General features: G+C 47.2%; 1 protein-coding gene and 1 long non-coding RNA gene across 2 annotated transcripts; one reads left to right on the top strand and one right to left on the bottom strand.

The window, feature by feature from the left end:
• Positions 1 to 236: 236 nt before the first annotated feature.
• LOC116812245 (protein kinase cAMP-dependent X-linked catalytic subunit) lies at positions 237 to 21615 on the top strand. Its single transcript, XM_032757959.1, has 2 exons — positions 237 to 472; positions 21348 to 21615. Exons 1-2 carry the CDS (start codon positions 237 to 239, stop codon positions 21613 to 21615), a joined length of 504 nt encoding a protein of 167 aa, XP_032613850.1.
• On the bottom strand, positions 8389 to 17270 carry LOC116811497 (uncharacterized). The gene is made up of 3 exons (XR_004370478.2): positions 17219 to 17270; positions 9061 to 9268; positions 8389 to 8648 (listed from the first exon to the last, which is right to left on the bottom strand). It is a non-coding gene; the product is annotated as an uncharacterized LOC116811497 (long non-coding RNA).
• Positions 21616 to 22489: the final 874 nt, after the last annotated feature.

Here is a 22489-nt window from a genome sequence, read left to right as displayed (position 1 = left end):
TGCAGAAATTATGGCCAGTTTGTCCCCAAATTGAGGAACCATTCAGAGGCAGATGCCTCTCTCTGTCTCCCTCTCTCTCCCTCTTTCTCTCTCTGCAATTTCTGTATTCAGTGGGAAATTCCAGGTGAGCGCCTCTCACTAAATGCCATCAGCCCACGTGTGCCGTGACATTAAGTCTCTGAAAGTTTCACTTGGGGTCTGTGTTTGCTGTCCTGGTGCAGCCCCCCACTGATTGCATGGCTGCGGTGGTTTTTCCCTTTGTCAGGAGACTTAATGGCCTCTGTCGATTTCTTCTCTCTCCAGGCACTGGGACGTTCGGGCGGGTGCACCTGGTGAAGGAGAAGACAGCCAAGCATTTCTTCGCCCTCAAGGTGATGAGTATTCCCGACGTCATCCGCCTGAAGCAGGAGCAGCACGTACACAATGAGAAGTCTGTCCTGAAGGAAGTCAGCCACCCGTTCCTCATCAGGCTGTGAGTCCCCTCCTGAGGCCTCTCACCATGCACTCTCCCTAGACCCCTGTGTGTCTCTTATAAGAAGCTGGGTGGGCCGAGACCATGGCCTGCATGCAAAGCCTTAGGCCACAGCAGTCTCCACCTGTCAGGTCTTATCAGCCTCTGATCTCAGAGCTGGAATACCTCCAGGGCTCCTGACCTCCATGGCTGACCAGGTCCAAAAAGAAATGCTCTGTGTTCAGAAGTCCATGCCCAAGGCCCCTTGCTCCTCTCCTGAGTGAGCCAAGTATCTCTGCCTGGAAAAGGATGCAAGAATCTTTGTCTCCTCACCTCCTTAGGTTCTGCATCTGTAGCTCTTGGCAGAACTGGTTAAGTTGGTTTTTAAGGGACCACAGTCACGTGGATGGGGCTGGGCTTCAGGTTTCGTTGGGTTTCTAGTTGACTGTGGATGAGAGATATCCCATTTAGATGCAGCCCACACACTTCCAGCTGATGGTACACAACGATCTTATGTCCTAGGGTAGGTGTGTTAGTCCATTCAAGCTGCTATAACAAAGGATCTTAGACTCGGTAATTTACAAATGACAGACATTTGCCTCATGGTTCTGGAGGCTGGAAAGTCCAAGATCAAGACATGGTGGATTCAGTGTCTGGTGAGGACCTGCTTCCTGGTTGATAGATGGCGTCTTTTCGCTGTGTCCTCACATGGTGGAAGGGGTGAGGGATCTCTCTGGGGTCCCTTCTATAAGGGCACTCGTCCCATTCATGAGACTCCACCCTCATGACCTCCCAAAGGACACACCACCTAACACCATCACCTTGGGGGTGAGGATCCAACAGAGGGATTTGGGAGGACACAAGATATTCAGACCATTCCAGCAGGGTAATTCCATTTCCACCCAGGTGCCTTAGACGAGGATGTCCTGCGTGTCTCTCCTTTCCCTCCATGGGTGCCTTCCATCCAATTCCCACGTCTTCCCTCGGCTATCTTGCTACCATGCCTCTCCTGTCCACCTATCCATCTTCTGCTTTATCTGGGTCCCATCTCTCTGCCCTGATTTTCTGTACTGGCTTCCCTCCTACATGGTCTTTCTCTCCCAGCCTTGCTCCCCTTGAAGACACTCCTCACTGGTCCTCCCAGGTACCTCTGCAATGACCTGCCTCTCTCCTTTCATCCTCAGGGAACTCCTGAAGTGTCCCATATAAAGCCCCAGCAATGCAGCATCCTCCTACCAGTATCCTCATGGACTGGCCTCCTGCCACCACCTCCCTGCAGGAGAAGGTAGAAGGTGCTGTTCACACGCTCATTCCGGGTGTTCTCCCAGGCCACCCTTCTTTGACAGGCCTCCTTCTTTGCTCTCATCATTGTCCTTCACTTCCCCTATCTAAGAAACACCTACTTGTTTTCCCTCATTCACCTGCTGTCCCCAGGACACAGGGTGCCTCCCATCATGTTCTCGAAGCACCTCGTGTGTACTGGAACAAGTGCACCTGCCTTCTCCTCTAGACCCAATGCTGCCTGAGCTCCGAACAAAATCATATGCAGAGGATGGGCGCGGTGGCTCACACCTGTAATCCCAGCACTTTGGGAGGCTGAGGCAGGTGGATCACCTGAGGTCAGGAGTTCCAGACCAGCCTGGCCAACATGGCGAAACCCCGTCTCTACTAAAAATACAAAAATTAGCCGGGTGTGGTGGTGCACACCTATAGTCCCAGCTACTCGGGAGGCAGAGGCAGGAGAATTGCTTGAATCCGGGAGGCTGACGTTGCAGTGAGCCGAGATCGTGCCACTGCACCCCAACCTGGGCGACAAGAGTGAGACTCTGTCTCAAAAAAAAAAAAAAGAGTTCTTTTGAAGGCTGGGCTTGTGGGTGGGACCCTTCCCTTTCTTGTTTGCTTCGTTGCATCTTTCTGTGGCTTGCAGGTGTCCTAAGCGTGATATTGTGGGGTGTGCCTGAAAGCTTGGGTGAGGGGCTCCAGTTCTGGGGATTCCACCCTGTTGACGGTCGAATTGTGTCTCCTGAAAAGATAGTTGAAATCCTCACCTCTGGCTCCTGTGAATGGAATTGGAATGCTATTTGGACATAGGGTCTTTGCAGATGTAACTAAAATGCAAGTGGCCAGGCACAGTAGCTCATGCCTGTAACGGTAGCACTTTGGGAGGCTGAGGTAGAAGGATCACTTGAGCCCAGGAGTTTGAGACCAGCCTGGGCAACATAGCAAGACTCGGTTTCTACAGAAAATTAAACAATTAGTCAGGTGTGGTGGTGCATACCTGTGCTCCCAGCTACTAGGAAGGATGAGGCGAGAGGATTGCTTAAGGCCAGGAGCTCGAGGCTGCATTGAGCTGTGATGGCACCACTGCACTCAAGACCCTGTTTGTAAAAACAAAACAAAAAAATTAAAAACGAAATGCAAGTAGGATGGGCTGATGCTGCTGTACGGTGTGCTTTTAACCTTGTGTGACTGGTGTCCTTACGAGAAAAGGAAGGAGACGCAGACACAGAGACGGCCGAACACCGAGAGGAGGACACCTTGTGAGGATAGAGTTAGAGGTTGGAGGAATGGTGCATCTCCAAGCCAGGGGACCCCAAGGATTGCCGGCTATTCCCAGAACCTGGGAGAGAGGCCAGGGACAGATTCTCCATCAGAGCCTGCAGAAGGACCAACCCCACCAACACCATCGTGCTGAACTTTGGATCTGGGGCTGCAAAGTCATGAGAGGATACGTGTCTTTCTTTCTTCCTTTCCTTGTCCTTTTTTTTTTTGAGACAGAGTCTTGCCCTGTCACCCAGGCTGAAGTGCAGTGGCACAATCTCGGCTCACTGCAGCCTCCGCCTCCCAAGTTCCAGCGATTCTTCTGCCTCAGCCTCCCGAGTAGCTGGGACTACAGGCATGCGCCACAATGCCCAACTCACTTTTGTATTTTTAGTGGAGATGGGGTTTCACTCTTCTTTCTTTCTCTTTTCTCTTCTTTTTTTCTTTTCTTCCCTCCCTCCTCCCTCCCTTCTCTCTCTCTCTCTCGTCTCCTCTTCTCTCTTCTTTCTCTTTCCTTTTCTCTCTCTTTCTCTCTTTCCCTCCCATCCTCCCTTCCTTTCTTCCTTTCTTCATTTCTCTTTCTTTCTTGACTGGGTCTCACTCCTTCTTGCCCAGGCTGGAATTCAGTGGCACAATCATGGCCCACTGCAGCCTCTACCGCCTCCCAACTAGCTGAGACTACAGGTATATGCCACCATGCCTGACTAACTTTTAAAAGTTTTTGTAGGATGAGGTCTTGCTGTGTTGCCCAGGCTGGTCTCAAACCCCTGGCCTGAAGCAATCCTCCGGCCTCAGCCTCCCAAAGTGCTGGGATTGCAGGTGTCAGCCACTGCACCTGGACTGAGAATGCATGTCTGTTGTCTGCCGCGTCCCCCCGCCCCAACCCCCAGTTTGTGGTACTTTGTTAATGATAGCCCTGAGGAACTCACACACACCCCCTGCGCCTCCTGGAGCAGGAGAGCAGCCGAGACGATGGGCTCCTGAGTACTCTACAGTTCAGAAACCTAAAATCCCACAGAAGCACCGCATGGACATGGGAGAGGGCGGAGTATACAAGTGAGACAATTCCCCAGGATGGAATTCTTGAGCTCCCGCAAGTTAAAAAATAGGGAGGAGCTTGCAGAACAGAGCTTTAGTTAGATAGTTCTCCTTTCTTCAAGCCAGGATAGCTCAAGACTGTTTTCCTTGGCAGATAAGGGGGATTCCTGTGGGACATGGATTCTGATTTTGATATTCCCTGCTTTCAATTAAGGAACAAAGTCGTTTATATTTCTTAAGTCTTATAGAAAGCCCTAGAGACTTTAGAAATTCTATCCGAAGTTACCTATGTTGGTTTATTTTTATCTTTTATATAAAAAAATATATATATAGATTTACATTTAGAGACGGGTTTTGCTCTGTGGCCCATCTTGGAATGCAGCGGTGCAATCACGGCTCACTGCAGCCCCAACCTCCTGGGCTTAAGCCATCCTCCTGCCTCAGCCTCCAAAGTAGCCGGGACTACAGGCACCCACCACTACACCATGCTAATGTTTTTATTTATTTTTAATTTTTAAAAAACATGTATATATTTTTCACAACCTCTTTGGTGAAGATAATGTTTTTGTTTTTTTTCGATGAACAGGGTTTTTTTTCGATGAACAGGGTCTTGCTATGTTGCCCAGGCTGGTCTTGAACTTTAGGCTGCAAGCAATCCACTTGCCTTGGCCTCCTGGCATGCTGGGATTACAGGTGTGCACCACCACACCTACCTCATTTTAAAATTTTCTGTAGAGATGGGATCTTACTTTGCTGCCCAGGCTGGTCTCAAACTCCTGGGCTCAAATGATCTTGCCACCTCTGCCTCCCACCATGCTGAGATTACAGATGCGAGCCACCGTGCCTGGCCTATTTCTAACTTTTAAGGAATGAAATTTCTCTGCACCATGACAGCTTTTGAAGAGGACATTTTGGATGCTTCATGGGTTGTCCTTTGCCCATACAGCTCACCGGCTCCTCTGAGTGCTGGTTACAGTCGAATGTGAGCTGTTATTTGTATGTCAGGTCCACCTGGTGGTGTTGCCAAAAAGCATGAATTTTTCCTCCTCATTTAAAGTCTACACGGAATTTAAGGCCACTTTTGATATTATTCTCAGGAGGATCTTATTCAGTGTTTTGGGAAGACATGGCAGGAGCTCATTTCAGAATTCTCTGATTTGGGGCCGAGCTCAGTGGCTCACACCTGTAATTCCTGCGTTTTTGGAGGCCACGGCGGGAGAATCACTTGAGACCAGGAGTTCCGGACCAGCCTGGGCAACATAGTGAGATCTCGTCTCTTAAGAAAGAAAATTAAAAAGAAAATTCTAGCCTGGCCAATATGGGGAAACCCTGTCTCTACTACAAATACAAAAATTAGCTGGGCGTGGTGGCGCACGTCTGTAACCCAGCTACTTGGGAGGCTGGGGCACTAGAATCTCTTGAGCCTGGGAGGCAGAGCTTGCAGTGAGCCAAGATCATGCCACTGCACTCCAACCTGGGTGACAGAGCAAGACTTTGTCTCAAAAAAAATAAAAAAATAAAATAAAAAATAAAAATAAATAAATAAATACATTTCTTTGATTTTGAAATAGTGCAGAAAACAAGGCAAGCCCTGAAGTCCACGGCTCTCGTGAAAAGTTTTGGATCTAGGGAAGTGATTGTCAACAATGAGCCTTTAAAGACTTAATGGTGATAGCAATTTACAGGTAACTTTTCCGAAAAAATTACAGAAAATGAGTTTGCCACTTGGGCATGTTGACTCACACTTATAATCCCAGCATTTTAGGAAGCTGAGGTGGGAGTGTCCCTTGCACCCAGGAGTTTGAGAACAGCCTGGGCAACATGGCAAGACCCTGTCTCTACAAAAAGTACAAAATTAGCTGGGTGTGGTGGGGGTGCCTGTAGTCCCTGCTACTCAGGAGGCTGAGGTGGGGGGATCGCTTGAACCTGGGAGGTGGAGACTGTAGTGAGCCGAGATTGTGCCACTGCACTCCAGCCTGGGGGACAGAGCAAGACCCTGTCTCAAAAAAGAATCCGAAAAACAATGTGGACTTGGAGGGGGTGATGTAACTTAGCCCATGAGACCTCCCTAGTGACTTGCTGAGAATTGATCTTTCAGTGCCCTGCAGTATTATGATAACCTGCTACAGCATTTTGCTTTTTCTGTGCATTAACACTTTAGGGACCAAGTGGCTTTAAGAACTGGGTTAAAGTTCATCCAGTGCATTCAGACACTTGGCATTCCCTGTACATAACACGAGAGAGCACGCTGGGTCTGGCCAGCCCCATGGATGAGATGCTGGAGGGTGTCCAGCGCTGCATGCTGAGGAGCATGTCTTAGAGGAGAATCCTAGATCCTCTGTGAAGAATGAATTTCATCCTCCCAGCTGTGCAGCTTCTCTTCTAAATGTAAGTTGCCTTGCTCAACGTCTGCTTCCCATACTGGCAGTTTTAGGCCTTGGACTTCTTGAGGAAAGTATAAAACAAGGACTTTCAGTGGAGCTGCCTCACATTTACGGCTGCAGGAGTCTGTGGGGTGGGGCCGTCCTGCACACCTCAGGGTGTTGCGGAGTGTCCCTGGGCTCCACCCACCATGGGCCAGGAGCAGCAACCTCAGTTATGAAAAGCAGAAATGTCTCCAGACGTAACCAAGTGTTCCTTCAGGGAGGGAGGGCAAAGTTTTCTCCACTAGTGAACCACTGTGATAGACAGATGAGTGACACAGAGAGATGATAGATACGATAGGTAGGTGTATGTTGAGATGGATAGGTGATAGCTAATAGATATTAAGATAGGTGTAAATGATGGGTGATTGGTAGGTGAGTAGATAGATGATGGGTAGCTAATAGATGATATTAAGATAGGTGATAGATAATAGATACTAATATATACAGCTATAGATGATAGATGATATTGAGGTGGGTAGGTGATTGATTGATAGATTAATGACTGATTGCATATAGGCAGAGCTCTCAAGCTAAAAGAGAGTTTCTCAACCTCAGCAGTGCTGACACATGGGGCGGGATCATGGAGGACTCTGGTGGGGCGTCCTGTGCACTGCAGGGTGTTGAGCAGCGTCCCTGGACTCCACCCAGCAGATGCCAAGAGCACCCATCCCGTCTGTGACAAGTGTCTAAAGATGTCTCTAGATATTGCTAAGTTCCCCCTATGGGGGGACAGAAAGTTATCCCCAGTTGTGAACCACTGTGACAGATAGTTGATAGATGGATGGATGGATGGATGGATGGATGGATGGATGGAGATCAATATTGAGACAGATATTTGATAGATGACAGATATTGAGGTAGATGATAGCTATAGATGATAGGTGGTTGATAGATATTGAGATAAGTGATTGATAGATGATAGCTATAGATGATAGCTGATTGATAGATAGCTGGTAGCTATAGATGGTAGATGGTTGATAGATATTGAGATAGATAGGTGATTGATTGATAGATTGATGATAGAACGTATTAGTAGAGTTTCTCAACCTCAGCACTGCTGACATTTGGGGCTGGAGGATTCTCTGTGGTGGGACCGCCCTGTGCACTGTAGGGTGCTGAGCAGTGTCCCTGGGCTCCACCCACCAGATGCCTCTAGCACCCCCACTCCAGTGTGACAGCCAAAGATGTCTCCAGACATTGTCCAGTGTTTATTGTGGGGAGCAGAATCAGCCCCGTTGACACCCACTGTAGCGGATGCACAGACAGATAACTACCTGTGCGTGTGGAGTCCCTTTCTCCCTTTTCTGCCCCAGCCCCTGAGCCTGCAGCCCCACTCTTCTGTATGATTGATTGGCTTATGGGCCAAACAGTGGTTCCAGTGCCATATTATCTATGGCACAGCAGCTGAGCCAAGCCAGTGGATTTGGTCTGTGGTTGCAGGGCTTAGCCAGCTTCTTCTACAGAACTTGGAAGGCAAGAGGTCTCTCCACTCCGGGCCACATCCTTCTAGTTCCTGGATGACCGCTCGTTTCTCCATGGAGAGGAGTTTATGCCAGAACCTCTTCTTCGGGGAGAGTGGATGCATCTCTTGGAAACATCTTTTTTTAAAGTCTGCGGACTTGAGTGTGGTCCCCATTGTCATTGGTACTTGTTGGGGATAGGAGTAAAATCATTCCTTTGTTTTCCTGAGAGTTCAGGAAGAAAGAACACCATGTTCTCTCCTTTTATTTATTTATTTATTTTGCTCTCTATTTGAATTTTAAAAGCAAAAATCTAGAAATAGCGCTTCTTGCTCTGTCATCACTGCCTGCAAAGCACAGAGACCAGAGTGAAGGCAGGCATCTCCTGGGTCTTCTCTTCCTCTTCTTTGTCCAAAAATGATACATTGCATGTTTAGTATTTGGGGCAAAGCAGATGCTTCAAAAAGGGAGGCTTATTTTATTATCTATATTTTTCTTTTTTATTACTTTTTACCTTTATTCCCTTTTTCTATGTATGAAAAGGGAGGTTTAAATTCTTGCAAGAGAATGCAATTGTGTCTTCTGAATAGAGTTTTCTGTTTGATGCCAAGCCTTCCAGTGCCTTGGTCTGAGGAGAACTGCGTAGGGTGAGAAGAGTCCCAGTGATACGTGGAAAAGGGGCCTTACCAGCTTTGGAGGGCAAGAGGTAGGGGGTGAAGATGCAGTGGACACCTAAGGAGAATTTTGCAGGAGGAGTAGGGGTTTATTGGCTGAAAGGGGTGGGTGGTGGAAAATCATTCTAGACAGGGAGTGACACGGAAGCCATGGGTCGCTACGGGGCAGGAGGGACATGGGGAGAAACTCAAATCTGAGTTCAGCCAGGAGGTGGACACAGGAATGCAGTGAGCTCAGATGTGTAGGAGACTGCCATGGGGACTGGGGTATGAGGAAGGACTGGCTCTGGCTCAGCTGTGCATTTGGGCTGCTGGACAGTGAGGAAATCCAAGGAGAGAGAGTGCATTCCCATTTGGGAAACTTTGAGGGCAAAACATCTGCAGCAACTGTCTCAGAAGAGAGCCTGAGGCAGGGTCCTTGGAGGGAGGAAGCCACAGGTGGATGGAGCCACCGAGGGCTGCTAGGTCACCTTGGTTAAGGGCTAGTTGCAGTGCAGCCAGGTCGGAAAATAGAGCCGTTCCGGAGCCTCGCGTGGCATAGAGAGATGTTGGAGGAGATGGGGTGACGATGGCTCATTTTCTTCTTCTCACCACAAAAGCCCAGCTTTATGGCAGCCTCTGGAGAGAGGAGGACCAACTTCTGCGTTAGGCGTCTCCAAATTATTGAGGCTGATTTGCCTGTTCATAAAAGCAAAAACAAAAGCAAAAAAATCCCTTCGAGGAGAAGCCATCCCCGCAGACCCTGCAAGTAAAAGACAGCAGATCAGCTTCGCGGATGGACAAGTGCTGCTCTCAGCTAAAGATGAGGACAGAGCTGCTCAGCTGAGGTCACTGGAGAGGAGGGGAGGGGACGTGGAAACCTCCCTTGTCTCAGTCATTGTTGACGACATTGACTCTTTCTTCATGTTGACTTTCCCCCCATTCGTAGATTCATAGATTGCTCTCTATGCTGGAAAACATTCTTTAAAATTTAATTTTTTTATTTTGTTAACATGTATCACATAACAGTTTACCATTTTAACTTCCCTTTTTTTTTTTTTTTTTAAAGAAATAAGGTCTTGCTCTGTTGCCCAGGCTGCAGTGCACTGGTGCAATCATGGCCCACTGCAGCCTCAACCTCCTGGGCTCAGGTGATCCTCCTGCCTCAGCCTCCCAAGTAGCTGGGACTACAGGTGCGCACTACCACGCCTGGCTAATTTTTTAATTTTTGGTAGAGACAGAGTCTTGCTGTGTTGCACGGGCTGATCTCCAACTACCAGGCTTACGCAGTCCTCCTACCTCAGGCTCCCAAGTTGAGCTGGGACTACAGGCACATGCCACCATGCCCAGTTAATATTTTAATTTTTGGCAGACATGTGATCTTGCTTTGTTGCCCAGGCTGTTCTCAAACTCCCGACCTCACTCAATCCTCCTGCCTTGGCCTCTCAAAGTGCTGAGATTACAGGCATGAGTGTCCATGCCCGGCCTCATTTTAACCATTTTTAAAATGTACAGTTCACGGCCGGGCGTGGTGGCTCACACCTGTAATCCCAGCACTTTGGGAGGCCGAGGCGGGCGGATCATGAGGTCAGGAGATCGAGACCATCCTGGCTAACACGGTGAAACCCCGTCTCTACTAAAAATACAAAAAAATTAGCCGGGCGTGGTGGCGGGCGCCTGTAGTCCCAGCTACTTGGGAGGCTGAGGCAGGAGAATGGCATGAACCCGGGAGGCGGAGTTTGCAGTGGGCCAAGATTGCACCACTGCATTCCAGCCTGGGCAACAGAGTGAGACTCTCTCTCAAAAAAAAAAAAAAAAAAAACAGTACAGTTCACTACTCGGGAGGCTGAAGCAGGAGGATCACTTCAACCTGGGAGGTGGAGATTGCAGTGAGCTGAGATTGTGTCGCTGCACTCTATCCTGCACAATACAGTAAGACTCTGTCTCAAAACAAAAAACAAAAAACAACAAAAAAAAACAAAACACAATTTAGTGGCATGGAGCACATTTATATTTCTGTGCAACCGCCACCCCATCCCCATCCCCATCCCCATCCCCATCCCCATCCCCATCCCCATCCCCATCCATCTCCAGAACTCCTTTTCATCTTCCCCAACTGAAACTCTGTCCTCGTGAAACACGCCCTATTGCCCTTCCCTCCAGCCCTGCCCTGGCAACCTCGCTCGTACTCTCTGTGAATTTGCTGATTCTAGGAACCTTATATGGGCAGAATCATACGGCATTTGTCCTTTTGTGACTGGCTTCTTTCAGTTACTGTAATGTCCTTCAGATTCCCCCGTCCTGTAGAAAGGAATTTCCCTCCTCTCTAAGCCCGAGTACTATTCCATCGCATAGAGGATACAGCGTGTTGTGTTTACCCATTCATTCATCCATGGACACTGGAGTGCCTTCTACCTCTTGGCTGTAGTGAATAATGCTGCTATGAACAAGGTTCGGCAAGTATCTGTTCCAGTGCCTGCTTTCAGCTGCTTGAATACATTGTTTTAATTTATTATTATTATTTTTTTGAGATGGAGTCTTGCTCTGTCACCCAGGCTGGAGTGCAGTGGTGTGATCTTGGGTCACTGCAACCTCTGCCTCCTGGCTTCAAGCGATTCTTCCACCTCACCCTCCTGAGTAGCTGGGATTACAGGCATGCACCAGCACCCCCAGCTAATGTTGTATTTTTAGTAAATATGGGCTTTCATCTTGTTGACCGGGCTGATCTGGAATTCCTGACCTCAGGTGATCTACCCGCCTGGGCCTCCCAAAGTGCGGGGATTACAGGCGTGAGCTACCATGCCTGGCCCCTCGAATACATTTTTAGTATTATAATTAGATGCCTTTCCCACTGATACAGGGCGCCTGTGCGGTGTTTTTAGTTATGTATTTTTTTTTGAGGCTTGCCTCAAGTTTTCCTTTCTTCCATTCACCCTCCCTCATTGCCAGGTAACTATTTCACAGCCTGGTATGGATCCTTCTGTACTTTTCTTTGTGTTAAAAGTACACAAGCACACACACACACAAGCACACACGTGCACGTGCACACACACATGCACGCGCACATATATGCATGCACACACGCGCGCACGCGCTCCATGCAGTTTTGGCCTCATGCCACTAGAGTATGCATCATTTTTGTCTCTTGTTTTCTTGGAGATCCCTCTGGGGTATTTTGAGGAGGAGAAGTTGTGTTATTATTGTGTTGTTGTTAATTTTTAGGCATTCAGGGATACACGTGGAGGTTTGGTACATGGATGTATCGTGTTACGATGAGCTTTGGGCTTCTAGTGTACACCTTACCCGAATAGTGAACACTTTACCCGATAGGTAATTTCTTAGCCCTCAACCCCTTCCCAGCCTTCCCCTTTTGGGAGTCCCTGTATGTGTTATTTCCATATCTATGTGCATGTGGACCCACTGTTGCGCTCCCACTTGTGAGCGAGACTCTGCGGTATTGGACTTTCTGTGTCTCAGTATTTTACTTAGGATAGTGCTTTCCAGTTCCATCCCTGTCGTTGCAAAAGACATTATTTTATTTTTTATGGCGGTGTTGATATACTACATTTTCTGTGGCTTTTATATACTAAATTTTCTTTATCCAGTCATCTATTGGAATGGCTGTTATAAAAACTCAAAAAAATCCAGGCATGGTGGCCCACGCCTATAATCCCAGCACTTTGAGAGACCCAGGCAGGAGGATCGCTTGAGCCCAGGAGTTTTAGATGAGCCTGGGCAACATAGTGAGACCCTGTCTCTACAAAAAGCTCAAAGAAATAGCAAGGGATGGTGTCGCATGCCTGTAATCACAGTTCTTCAGGAGGCTGAGGTGGGAGAATTGCTTGAGCTCAGGAGTTGAAGGCTGCACTGACCTATGATTGCACCACTGCACTCCAGCCTGTGCAACAACAGAGTGAGACCCTATCTAGGTAAAAAACAAAAAAGTAAGAAAACAACAGATGTCGGTGTGGAAGTGGAGGAAAGCGGCCGCAGATGCGCTGCTGGTGCGGAGATGGTCTTCCAGTGCATGCAGCAGGGGAGGCGACCTCACTTCTCCTCGAGAGGAGCTCAGCTGTGCAAGGCAGAGTTGCAGAGGATGGGAGGGTGAATGTCACCCTAGGAGCAAGGCTGTGTGCCTGTGGGCATGTACTTCCCGGTGACGTTTCCTTGGACCCCGCAGTGGGAAACAGGAGCCCCTCTGCCCTCTCATTCCTCTTGCTCTGTATTTGCATTCGCTGTTTTGCTGGTCTCAAGATTCCCAAGTGCTGCTGCCAGCCCACGCCTTCAGCCTGCCAAGCTACACGTGTGTGCCCACTTGACCACTCTCTGAGCCTTCTGCTCAGATGCCTCTCACCAAAAATGAGTTCCTGCTCTTCCTCCTTGCCCCTCAGCTGCAGTCAGTTCCTCATTTGCACTTCCCCATTTCATAAGTGGGCCTTCCAGCTCTTGGGGCTCACCCAGGAACCAATTTTTATTCCTTTTCTTTGATTCTGCATTCACTGTAATCCTGAGTCCTGCCCTTTTAACCTTTTTTTTTTTTTTTTAAGAGATGTGGTCTTGCTGTCTCATCCAGGCTGGAGTGCAATGGTGCAATCGTGGCTCACTGCATCCTTGACCTCTTGGGCTCAAGAGATCCTCCCACCTCAGCCTCCCAAGTAGCCAGGACCACAAGTGCACACCACTATGTCCAGCTAATTGGATTTTTTTTTTTTTTTGTAGGGACAGGATCTCACTGTGTTGCTCAGGCTGGTCTCAAACTTGTAGTTTCAAGTGATTCTCCTGCCTCAGCCTCCGAAGTAGCTGGGATTATAGGTGCACACCACCATGCCTTGCCCCTTTCCAATTCTAAAACACATCTCCAGAGCCCATCCACATCGATGATGTCTTCACAGAAGCTGCCATAGCTTATCTAAATTCCCTCCCCTTCTCTCCATTGATCTCCGATCTCTGCTGAACTCACCCCTTCCTCCCGTATCAGCCCAAACCTTTCTGATGTGAAAATAGGCAGGGCGTAGTGGCTCATGCCTGTAATCTCAGCACTGTCAGAGGCTGAGGTGAGAGGATTGCTTGAGGCCAGGAGTTTGAGACCAACCTGGGCATCTTAGTGAGACCCCATCTCTAATTATTATTATTATTTTTTTTAAAGACAGGGCCTTTCTCTGTTGCCCAGGATGGAGTACAGTGGTGCCATCATAGTTCACTGCAGCCTCATTCTCCTGGGCCCAAGTTATCCTCCCACCTCAGCCTCCCAGGTAGCTGGGACTATAGGCCTGCACCACCAAGCCTGGCTAATTTTTAAATTTTGGGGGTCTTGCTATGTTGCCCAGGCTGATCTTGAACTCCTGGGCACAAGTGATTCTGCTACCTCTGTCTCTCAAGTAGATAGGAGTACAGGTGCACATCACCATGCCCACCTAATTTTTAATATATATATATATATTTTTTTTTTTTTGAGACGGAGTCTCGCTCTGTCCCCCAAGCTGGAGTGTAGTGGTGTGATCTTGGCTCACTGCAAGCTCCACCTCCCGGGTTCACGCCATTCTCCTGCCTCAAGTAGCTGGGACTACAGGCGCCCGCCACCACACCCGGCTAATACTTTGTATTTTTAGTAGAGATGGGGTTTCACCATGTTAGCCAGGATGGTCTCGATCTCCTGACCTCGTGATCCACCTACCTCAGCCTCCCAAAGTGCTGGGATTACAGGCATGAGCCACCGCGCCCGGCCCTAATTTTTAATTTTTTTGTAGAGATGTGATCTTGCTTTGTTGCCTAGGCTGGTCTTGAGCTCCTGGGCTCAAGCGATCTGCCACCTTGGCCCCGCAAAGTGCCAGAATTACAGACATGAGCCACCGCACCTGGCCTCCAGCTTTCTTTTATGTCCCTCCCCAATCTTCCTTTGGCCTTCAGCTGTCGGGACAGAGATGCCCCCTGCCTCCCTGTCCCCACCTTCTACCTGGTCTTGCAAGACCCCCTCCAGCCATCCTTCCAAGTTTACTATGTAATGTCTGTTCTCCATCAAGCCTGCAAAGCTCATGACAGTCACAAGATCTGCCGTTCCTGATACTATGTACTGAGAACATTGCTTGGCACATAAGGGGCCCTTGTCCAAAACATCTGGAAACCAATAAAGAATGTGGCTGGTGAGTTACTGATTAATGTGTTGACGAATTCATTGATTCCTAGGCTAGTACGTACAGTAAGGGTTAGATCTTGAACATGCTTCTCATATCCATTGTGATAAACCCTCTTATCTTCTGTTGCTTTTGAACTTTTATAGACTTGATGTCAGGGGCAGAGTCCCGCAGTTAACTGGAATCACTGAACTGATGCATTGGTTTCTAATTTTCTAAACTCAGATTTGAAATCACCTGTGGTCACTAAACTCGTCCTATCCCACAGCCCGTGCACATGATGACTTAAGTTTTGTAAATACTTTTTGGAGATAGTAAAGTCAGTATCTCTTTCAACCTTTTGTTCCTTATCTTTAGTGATACCCAGCTCTGTACAAATTCTGTCCACGTAAGCAAAGTCTTTTTTTTTTTTTTTTCCCAGCTAGGGTCTGGCTCTGTCACTGAGGCTGGAGTGCAGAGGTTCAGTCATAGCTTCAACTCCTGGGCTCAGGCTGTTCTCCCGCCTCAGCCTGTTAAGTACCTGGGACTACAGGCCTGCACAACCACACCTGGCTAATCTTTTTATTTTTTGTAGAGACAGAGTCTCCCTATGTTGCCCAGGCTAGTCTCAAACTCTTGGTCTCAAGTGATCCTCCTGCCTCAGTCTCCCAAAGTGCTGGGATTACAGGTGTGAGCCACCACACTCGCCTGCAAAGTCTTACTGATAAAAGATTTGAAGGAAGGATGTGTCAGAGAACTTCTTTTTCTTATAATATTTACTTAATCTTATTGATTTGGGGAAGGGCAAGAGAATCCCAGTTATCTAGATTTTTCTTTTTCTTAAAGGAATATGTTTTTACTTGCTACTCTCTTTGTAAACTGTTACTTCTTAAAGCTGCTGAAGGGTGATCCTGCATTAGTGTATAGGTAAAAATGATGTGTCCGTTTCATATACACTGATTAGGTGACTTTATTAAGCCTTGTGCTTTGTTGATGTTGATTTTACTGAGACACTTGTGGAACAGATGTATTTTCATACAACCTTACACATCTCAGTAGTTTTCCCTATTCACGCAGTAACTTTTTCTCCCCTGCTTTCCCTCCTCCTCACCCCACTTCTCCCCTCCCCTCCTTTCCTCTTCCCTTCCCTCCTCTTCTCGTTTGATACAAAGCCCTAACTCTCTTCCTCTACAGATCATCCTACCCATAGTTGAAATTGCAACTTCCCCTGCAAGCCAGGTGACCGAACCTGAGATCTTTGTACTGTCAGGGCTTGCATATTCTACATGCCTGTGTAATCCTCAAAGTTCTTTCATTCCTTGCTTCTAACCTACCCGAATCCTTCTAATCTCCCACCACGGTTAATTATCTCTGATGCTCCTGAAAGGTGACCTGCTGCTACATTGTGACAAGGTGATGCATTATTCTTAACAGGATCTGTGCAGATTATTATCCCAGAGTGGGGTAGATGGGGGAGGATACAGGATATATCCAAAGAATGTGTTGCAAACTAATTGATAGAGAGAGAGAGAGAGAGAGAGAGAGAGAGAGTGTGTGTGTGTGTGTGTGTGTGTGTGTGTGTGTGTGTGTAGGCATGCATCCATCTTTTTCTTACATATTTGAGCCATAGGGAAATAGAGCCAAGTATATTCTCTTCAACCAAATTAACAGTTGTAGACAGTGGTCTTGCTATTGCTTTGACCATTTATGATATTTTCAAGAGCTCAGTGTTACCCCCCAAATCTTCAGTATCACACCTTGGCTGGTCAGTTGTAGCTAAATTTTCCTTCCACCTTGCACCCTGAAGAAATTTAGAAAGTCACCAACTGACACAGAAGTTTATTGTAAAAGTTCACTGGTATGATAGTATTTGGACCTTGGAAAATATTTCCCCACCAGAACAGTGAAATCATGGTTGTCTTCTAAGGTCATCCACAGAAGCACAGTTTGTCGTGCATTTGAGATGCCATGCACTTAATCACGAAATATTTATGAGAGGAACATTCTTGCCCAACCAATAATGGTGCAAAGCAGAAAAATAGGGCATTTAGCGAGGAGAAAATGACTCGAGATATCAGCGATAAGATGGAAGGAATGTGGGTATGTGCTAGGTCTTTTAGAACTCTAACAGATTGCTCTAGAAAACAGCCACTACATACCAAAATTAGCCAGTCATGGTGGCATGCGCCTGTAATCCCAGCTACTCGGGAGGCTGAGGCGGGAGAATCACTTGAACTCAGGAGGCGGAGGTCGCAGTGAGCCAAGATTGTGCCATTGCACTCCAAGCCTGGGCGACAGAGCAAGACTGTCTCAAAACAAACAAACAAACAAACAAACAAAACAAAACAAAACAAAACAAAACAGAACACCACTCCAACAAAATACTTCTCCTTCCTCATATACTCTCCCTGCTTCTTCCCTTTATGCCTCAAGACCACACATTTTGAACTTGCTGAGCTGTAAGAAGTGAATGGAGAGGTGGGATACAGGTGCGCAGCCTTCAGTAACTGAAGGAAAAAAAACAAAAGAAATTTCTAACCCTGAGCTTCCTGAGCTCCCTTCAGCCACCCAGCTGCTAAGGGGCAGGAATCCAGCAGCAAGGTGGAGAGAGGAAGGCATTCCTGCAACCTGTATTTGTGGGTCATTAGTCCCCCAACTCCAGCATCATTGCAGAATCTGCAAATTTAAAAGTGCATTAGGTAAGAGCCTTTTTTATAAGAGGCCCATATTTTTGCTAATACATAAAAACACTGTGTTAGTCAAATAAATGTTCATTTAAAATTCACAGTAGCATGTGTCCATTTTTTTTTTCCTTTTAGAAATGGGGTCTTGCTCTGTCACCCAGGTTGGAGTACAGTGATGTTGTGATCATGGCTCACTGCAGCCTCCAATTCCTGGGCTCAAATGATCTTCCCACCTCAGCCTCCTGAATTGCTGGGACGCCACCATGCCTGGCTGATTCTTTTATTGTAGAGACGGGATCTTGCTGTGTTGCTCATGCTGCTTTCAAACACCTGGCCTCAAGTGATCCTCCTGCCTTGGCTTCCCAAAGTGCTGGAATGACAGGCATTGAGCTGCCGTGCCCAGCCTATGATTTTTCTTAGCATTAATCTCTGTGTCATTGCAAGCTGTCTCCCACGTCCTTGCCTTCATTCTACATTGTTTTGGTGGAATGGCCTGTGCTAGCAGACAAGAGCATCCGGTCGACCTTGAGCATCCTTCCCTGTCCTCAGGGAAGGTTTCCTGGGCATCGTTTTGTTTTCTTTGTACACCAGCAGGGTGCAGCTCATTTGAATGAGCTTGCAGGCAAGCGTCTGTGATAGCATCATGATCAGATGAGACAAAACTGGCGTGGGTCCTGGTCATGGTTGAGGACCTTTATGCTCCTGATTCTACTGGGTGTCTTCTACTGGTGAAGGCTCATGTGCTCATGGGAACACGGGCATGCTGGGGTCTTCTGAGTCCTCTCCAAAAACAAAGCCCAGGTCAGGTACAGTGGCTCACGTTTGTAATCCCAGCACTTTGGGAGGACAAGGCGGGAGGATTGCTGGAGCCCTGGAGTTCAAGACCAGCCTGGGCAACACAGTGAGACCCTGTCTCTACAAATAACAGTAATAAAAATTAGCCAGGCGTGGTGGCATGCACCTGTAGTCCTAGCTACTTGGGAGGCTGAGGTGGGAGGATTGCTGGAGCCTGAGAAGTTGAGGCTGCATGAGCCTTGACTGCACCACTGCACTCCAGCCTGGCAGACAGAAGAACCTGTTTCTAAAACAAACAGACCGGGCACGGTGGCTGATGCCTGTAATCCCAGCACTTTTGGAGGCCGAGGCGGGTGGATCGCCTGAGGTCAGGAGTTCGAGACCAGCCCGGCCAACGTGGTAAAGCCCCATCTCTACTAAAAATACAAAAATTAGCTGGACATGGTGGTGGGCACCTGTAATCCCAACTACTTGGGAGGCTGAGGCAGGAGAATCGCTTGCACCCAGGAGGCGGAGGTTGCAGTGAGCCGAGATTGCATTGTTGCACTCCAGCCTGGGCAACAAGAGCAAAACTCTGTCTGAAAAACAAACAAACAAAAATCCCAAAGCCCTTAGTTCCAAATCTTGCCTCATACCCCACCCGTCCCATCTTTAGGTGAAAGCGTTCTTTCATTATCACTGCGTATCTCTCCAAACTGTATTTGTAACTTGTGCTGAGATGTTGAATGCACAGACGCACCTCAGTATCTTCTGTTCCTTCTTTCATCCCTACCCCCACCTTCCTCAATCTCTCATTGCTGCGTTTTCCTCCATTAATCAACACCTTTGTAAGGAGAAGCACCTCAGGCAAGCTCCCACAAGCAAGTGCTTCGAAATACTTCATTTGGGGCTTTTTAAAAGGGCTACCTTTCCTAGCAGGTTTGGGATGCAGTCTGCTAGTTTATTGTTAATTCTCAGGCTTAATGATAGTTCCAGGTTACTGAATCAGGTGTGATCCCTGAAGATGTCTGTGTTGTAGGTTGGTTAGTTAGTGCTGCCATAACAAAGTAGCATAGACAGTGTGGATTAAACAACACTGATTTATTGTTTTATAATTCTTGAGGCTAGAATTTTGAGAAGAACGTGTTAACAGGGCCGGTGCCTCCTGAGGCCTCTCTCCTGGGCTTGGAGACGCCGTCTTCTCCCTGTGTCCTCACGTGGTCATCCCTCCGTGTGTGTCTGTGTCCTCATCTCCTCTTCTTAGGACTCCAGTCCTGTTGGAATAGGGCCCATTCTAGTGACCACGTTTTACCGTAATCACCTGCTTACATGCCCTGTCTCCAAATACAGTCACATTCTGAGGTCCTGAGGGTTTGGACTTCAACATGTGGATATTGGGAGGACACAGTTCAGCCCATAGCACACTGTTGGCTGGTTTATTATGAGACCATGATATTTACTATTCATTCATCCCAAGACAGTGAGACATCCCAAGACAATGAGACCTTTTACCCATGTCCCAGGATACACATATCTTAACATCTGCTGTTGTCTGAATATGTCCCTTCCAAATTCATATATTGAGACAGTAACCCCCAAAGCTGTGGAATTAAAAGGTGGAGCGTTGGGGGAAGTGATTAGATCGTGAGGGTGAAGCCGCTGAACAGGACCAGTGCCCTCGGTGAAGGGGCCTGAGGGAGCCTGTTTCCCCTTGGTCTATGGGAGGACACAGTGAGAAGGGCCTTTGAATGGGCCCTTACCACGCAGTTCATCAGCAGGCGCCCCGACCTCGGACTTCCAGCCTCCAGAACTGAGGGGAATACATTTTTCTTATTTGTAAGGCCCCTTAGTATGTGGTATTTTTGTGATAGCAGCCAGAATGGACTAAGACAACATCTGTGTAACATCTGTGGAACTTGTACTTTAATATCCATCTATATGCTTATCCCAGTATCTGATTATACACCTCTTAACATCTACACGTCTTAGCATCTACCTATACTGATGAATTACACCTTTCTATATGCAGACCTCAGCACCTGTCTATACCTATAGAGTCACATCTACACACACGCATATCCTAACATCTGTCTGTATGTACACCTTAGCATCTATCACATATATTAGCATCTATCTACACCTACATATTAACATCTACTTCCACCTATATCCTAGTATCTGTCTGCACCCACAGAGCAACACGGTCTACATCCGTCTACACCCATATCCTAACATCTCTCTATACCTCTGTTAATATCTATCTACGTTCATATTCTAACATCTGTCTTTACGTGTATATTAACATCTCTCTACACCCATATCCTACTATCCATCTACACCCATATTGTAACATCTGTCTCTTCCCATATGTTTAACATCTCTCTACACCATATTCTAACATCTATGTCCATATATTAACCTCTGTCTACACCCGTATCCTGACATCCATCTACACCCATATTGTAACATCTATATGTATAGATATCATCTGTCTTCACCTATATTGTAACATTGATCTCTATCCGTATTCTAACGTCTGCCTACATCCATATCCTAACATCTATACCTACATATTAACATCTGTCTACACCTATATTCCAACATTTATCTATCTGTATTTTATTTGTCCACACCCATCCATTAACACCTGTCTACACCCATAATCTAATATCCATCTGCACCCATATATTACCACCTGTCTACATCCATCTACACCCATATCCTGACATCTCTCTATACCTACATATTAACATCTGTCTACACCTGTATTCCAACACTTATCTATATCCATATTGTAATATCTGTCTACACCCATATCCTAACATCTATCTATAACTACATATTAACATCTTTCTACACCTATATGCTAACATATATCTATATGCATATTTAATACCATATGGTAACACTGTTTACACCCATGTGTCAGCCCTGATGTACACTCATATCCTAACATCTGTCTCTAAGCACATCGTAACATCTGTGTGTACGTGCATTCGAACACCTATCTGTACCCATATATTAACATCCATCTTTACCCATGTGCTGATATCTGTGTGCTCCATGTCCCGACATCTGTCCCCAGCTATTACTGTCTGTCTGTACACACATTTTGGCATCTAGCTGCATCTGTACCCCAACACCTAGCTGACGGCGTACCCCCTGCCCTGCCTTGGCAGGGCCCTGAGCGTGTGCTGTGTGTCCCCGCAGGTTCTGGACGTGGCATGACGAGCGCTTCCTCTACATGCTCATGGAATACGTGCCGGGCGGCGAGCTCTTCAGCTACCTGCGCAACCGGGGGCGCTTCTCCAGCACCACGGGGCTCTTCTACTCTGCAGAGATCATCTGTGCCATCGAGTACCTGCACTCCAAGGAGATCGTCTACAGGGACTTGAAGCCGGAGAACATCCTGCTGGATCGGGATGGCCACATCAAGCTCACGGACTTTGGGTTCGCCAAGAAGCTGGTAGACAGGTAGGAGGAGCGTGAACTCCGATGGGATCTATGCTGCTTGGCAATGAGAAAGGCGGTGGTAGTTGTGGCAGGTCAGGCAGGGAAAGATTGGGAACCAGAGTTTAACTCTCATGTGTGGGAGACACTGGCAACCAGGGATGAGAGAGCCAGGTTGACCCACAGCTCGTTTGAGGTGGGCTGCGATTGCTGGCAAAGAGCCGGTGGGCAGGAAGTCAGTCTCCCTCACCGGCACCGTGGAGGAAATCAGAACAGCACATTTCCACTATTGATCCGAAATGATGAGGAAGTGAGTCCTATCCAAGTTTGAATTGCCCTGACTATAAAATAGATCTGCACCGAATAGGATACAATGTATCTTAAAATTAAATGCCAGGTGCTGTGGCTCACACCTGTAATCCCAGCACTTTGGGACACCGAGGTGGGAGAATCATTCGAGCCCAGGAGTTTGAGACCACTGTGGACAACCTAGTGAGACCCCGTCTCTACAGAAATATATATATTTTTTAAAAAGTTGATTATGGTGGTGGATCCCTGTAGTCCCAGCTACTTGGGAGGCTGAGGTTGGAGGATTATTTGAGCCCTGGAAGTTGAGGCCACAGTGAGCTGTGATCGTACCACTGCACTCCAGCCTGGGTGAAGGAGCAAGATCCTGTCTCAAAACAAAACAAAACAAAACAAAACAAAATGGAATATTCCACACACACCTGCTCACACTCACGCGCACTTATTTTTTTCTGTTATCTATATTTCTATTATGTATATATATATTTCCACTATATATGTATGTTAAATAGAAATATATATAATACTATATTATTTTATATAACATATAGTATATTTTATGTACATACATAGTATTATATATGTATAGTGTTTAT

This window comes from Hylobates moloch, unplaced genomic scaffold, assembly GCF_009828535.3.
Source record: "Hylobates moloch isolate HMO894 unplaced genomic scaffold, HMol_V3 SCAFFOLD_7, whole genome shotgun sequence".
NCBI classification, from domain to species: domain Eukaryota; kingdom Metazoa; phylum Chordata; class Mammalia; order Primates; family Hylobatidae; genus Hylobates; species Hylobates moloch.
This window is presented reverse-complemented; position numbering and strand designations above follow the sequence as displayed.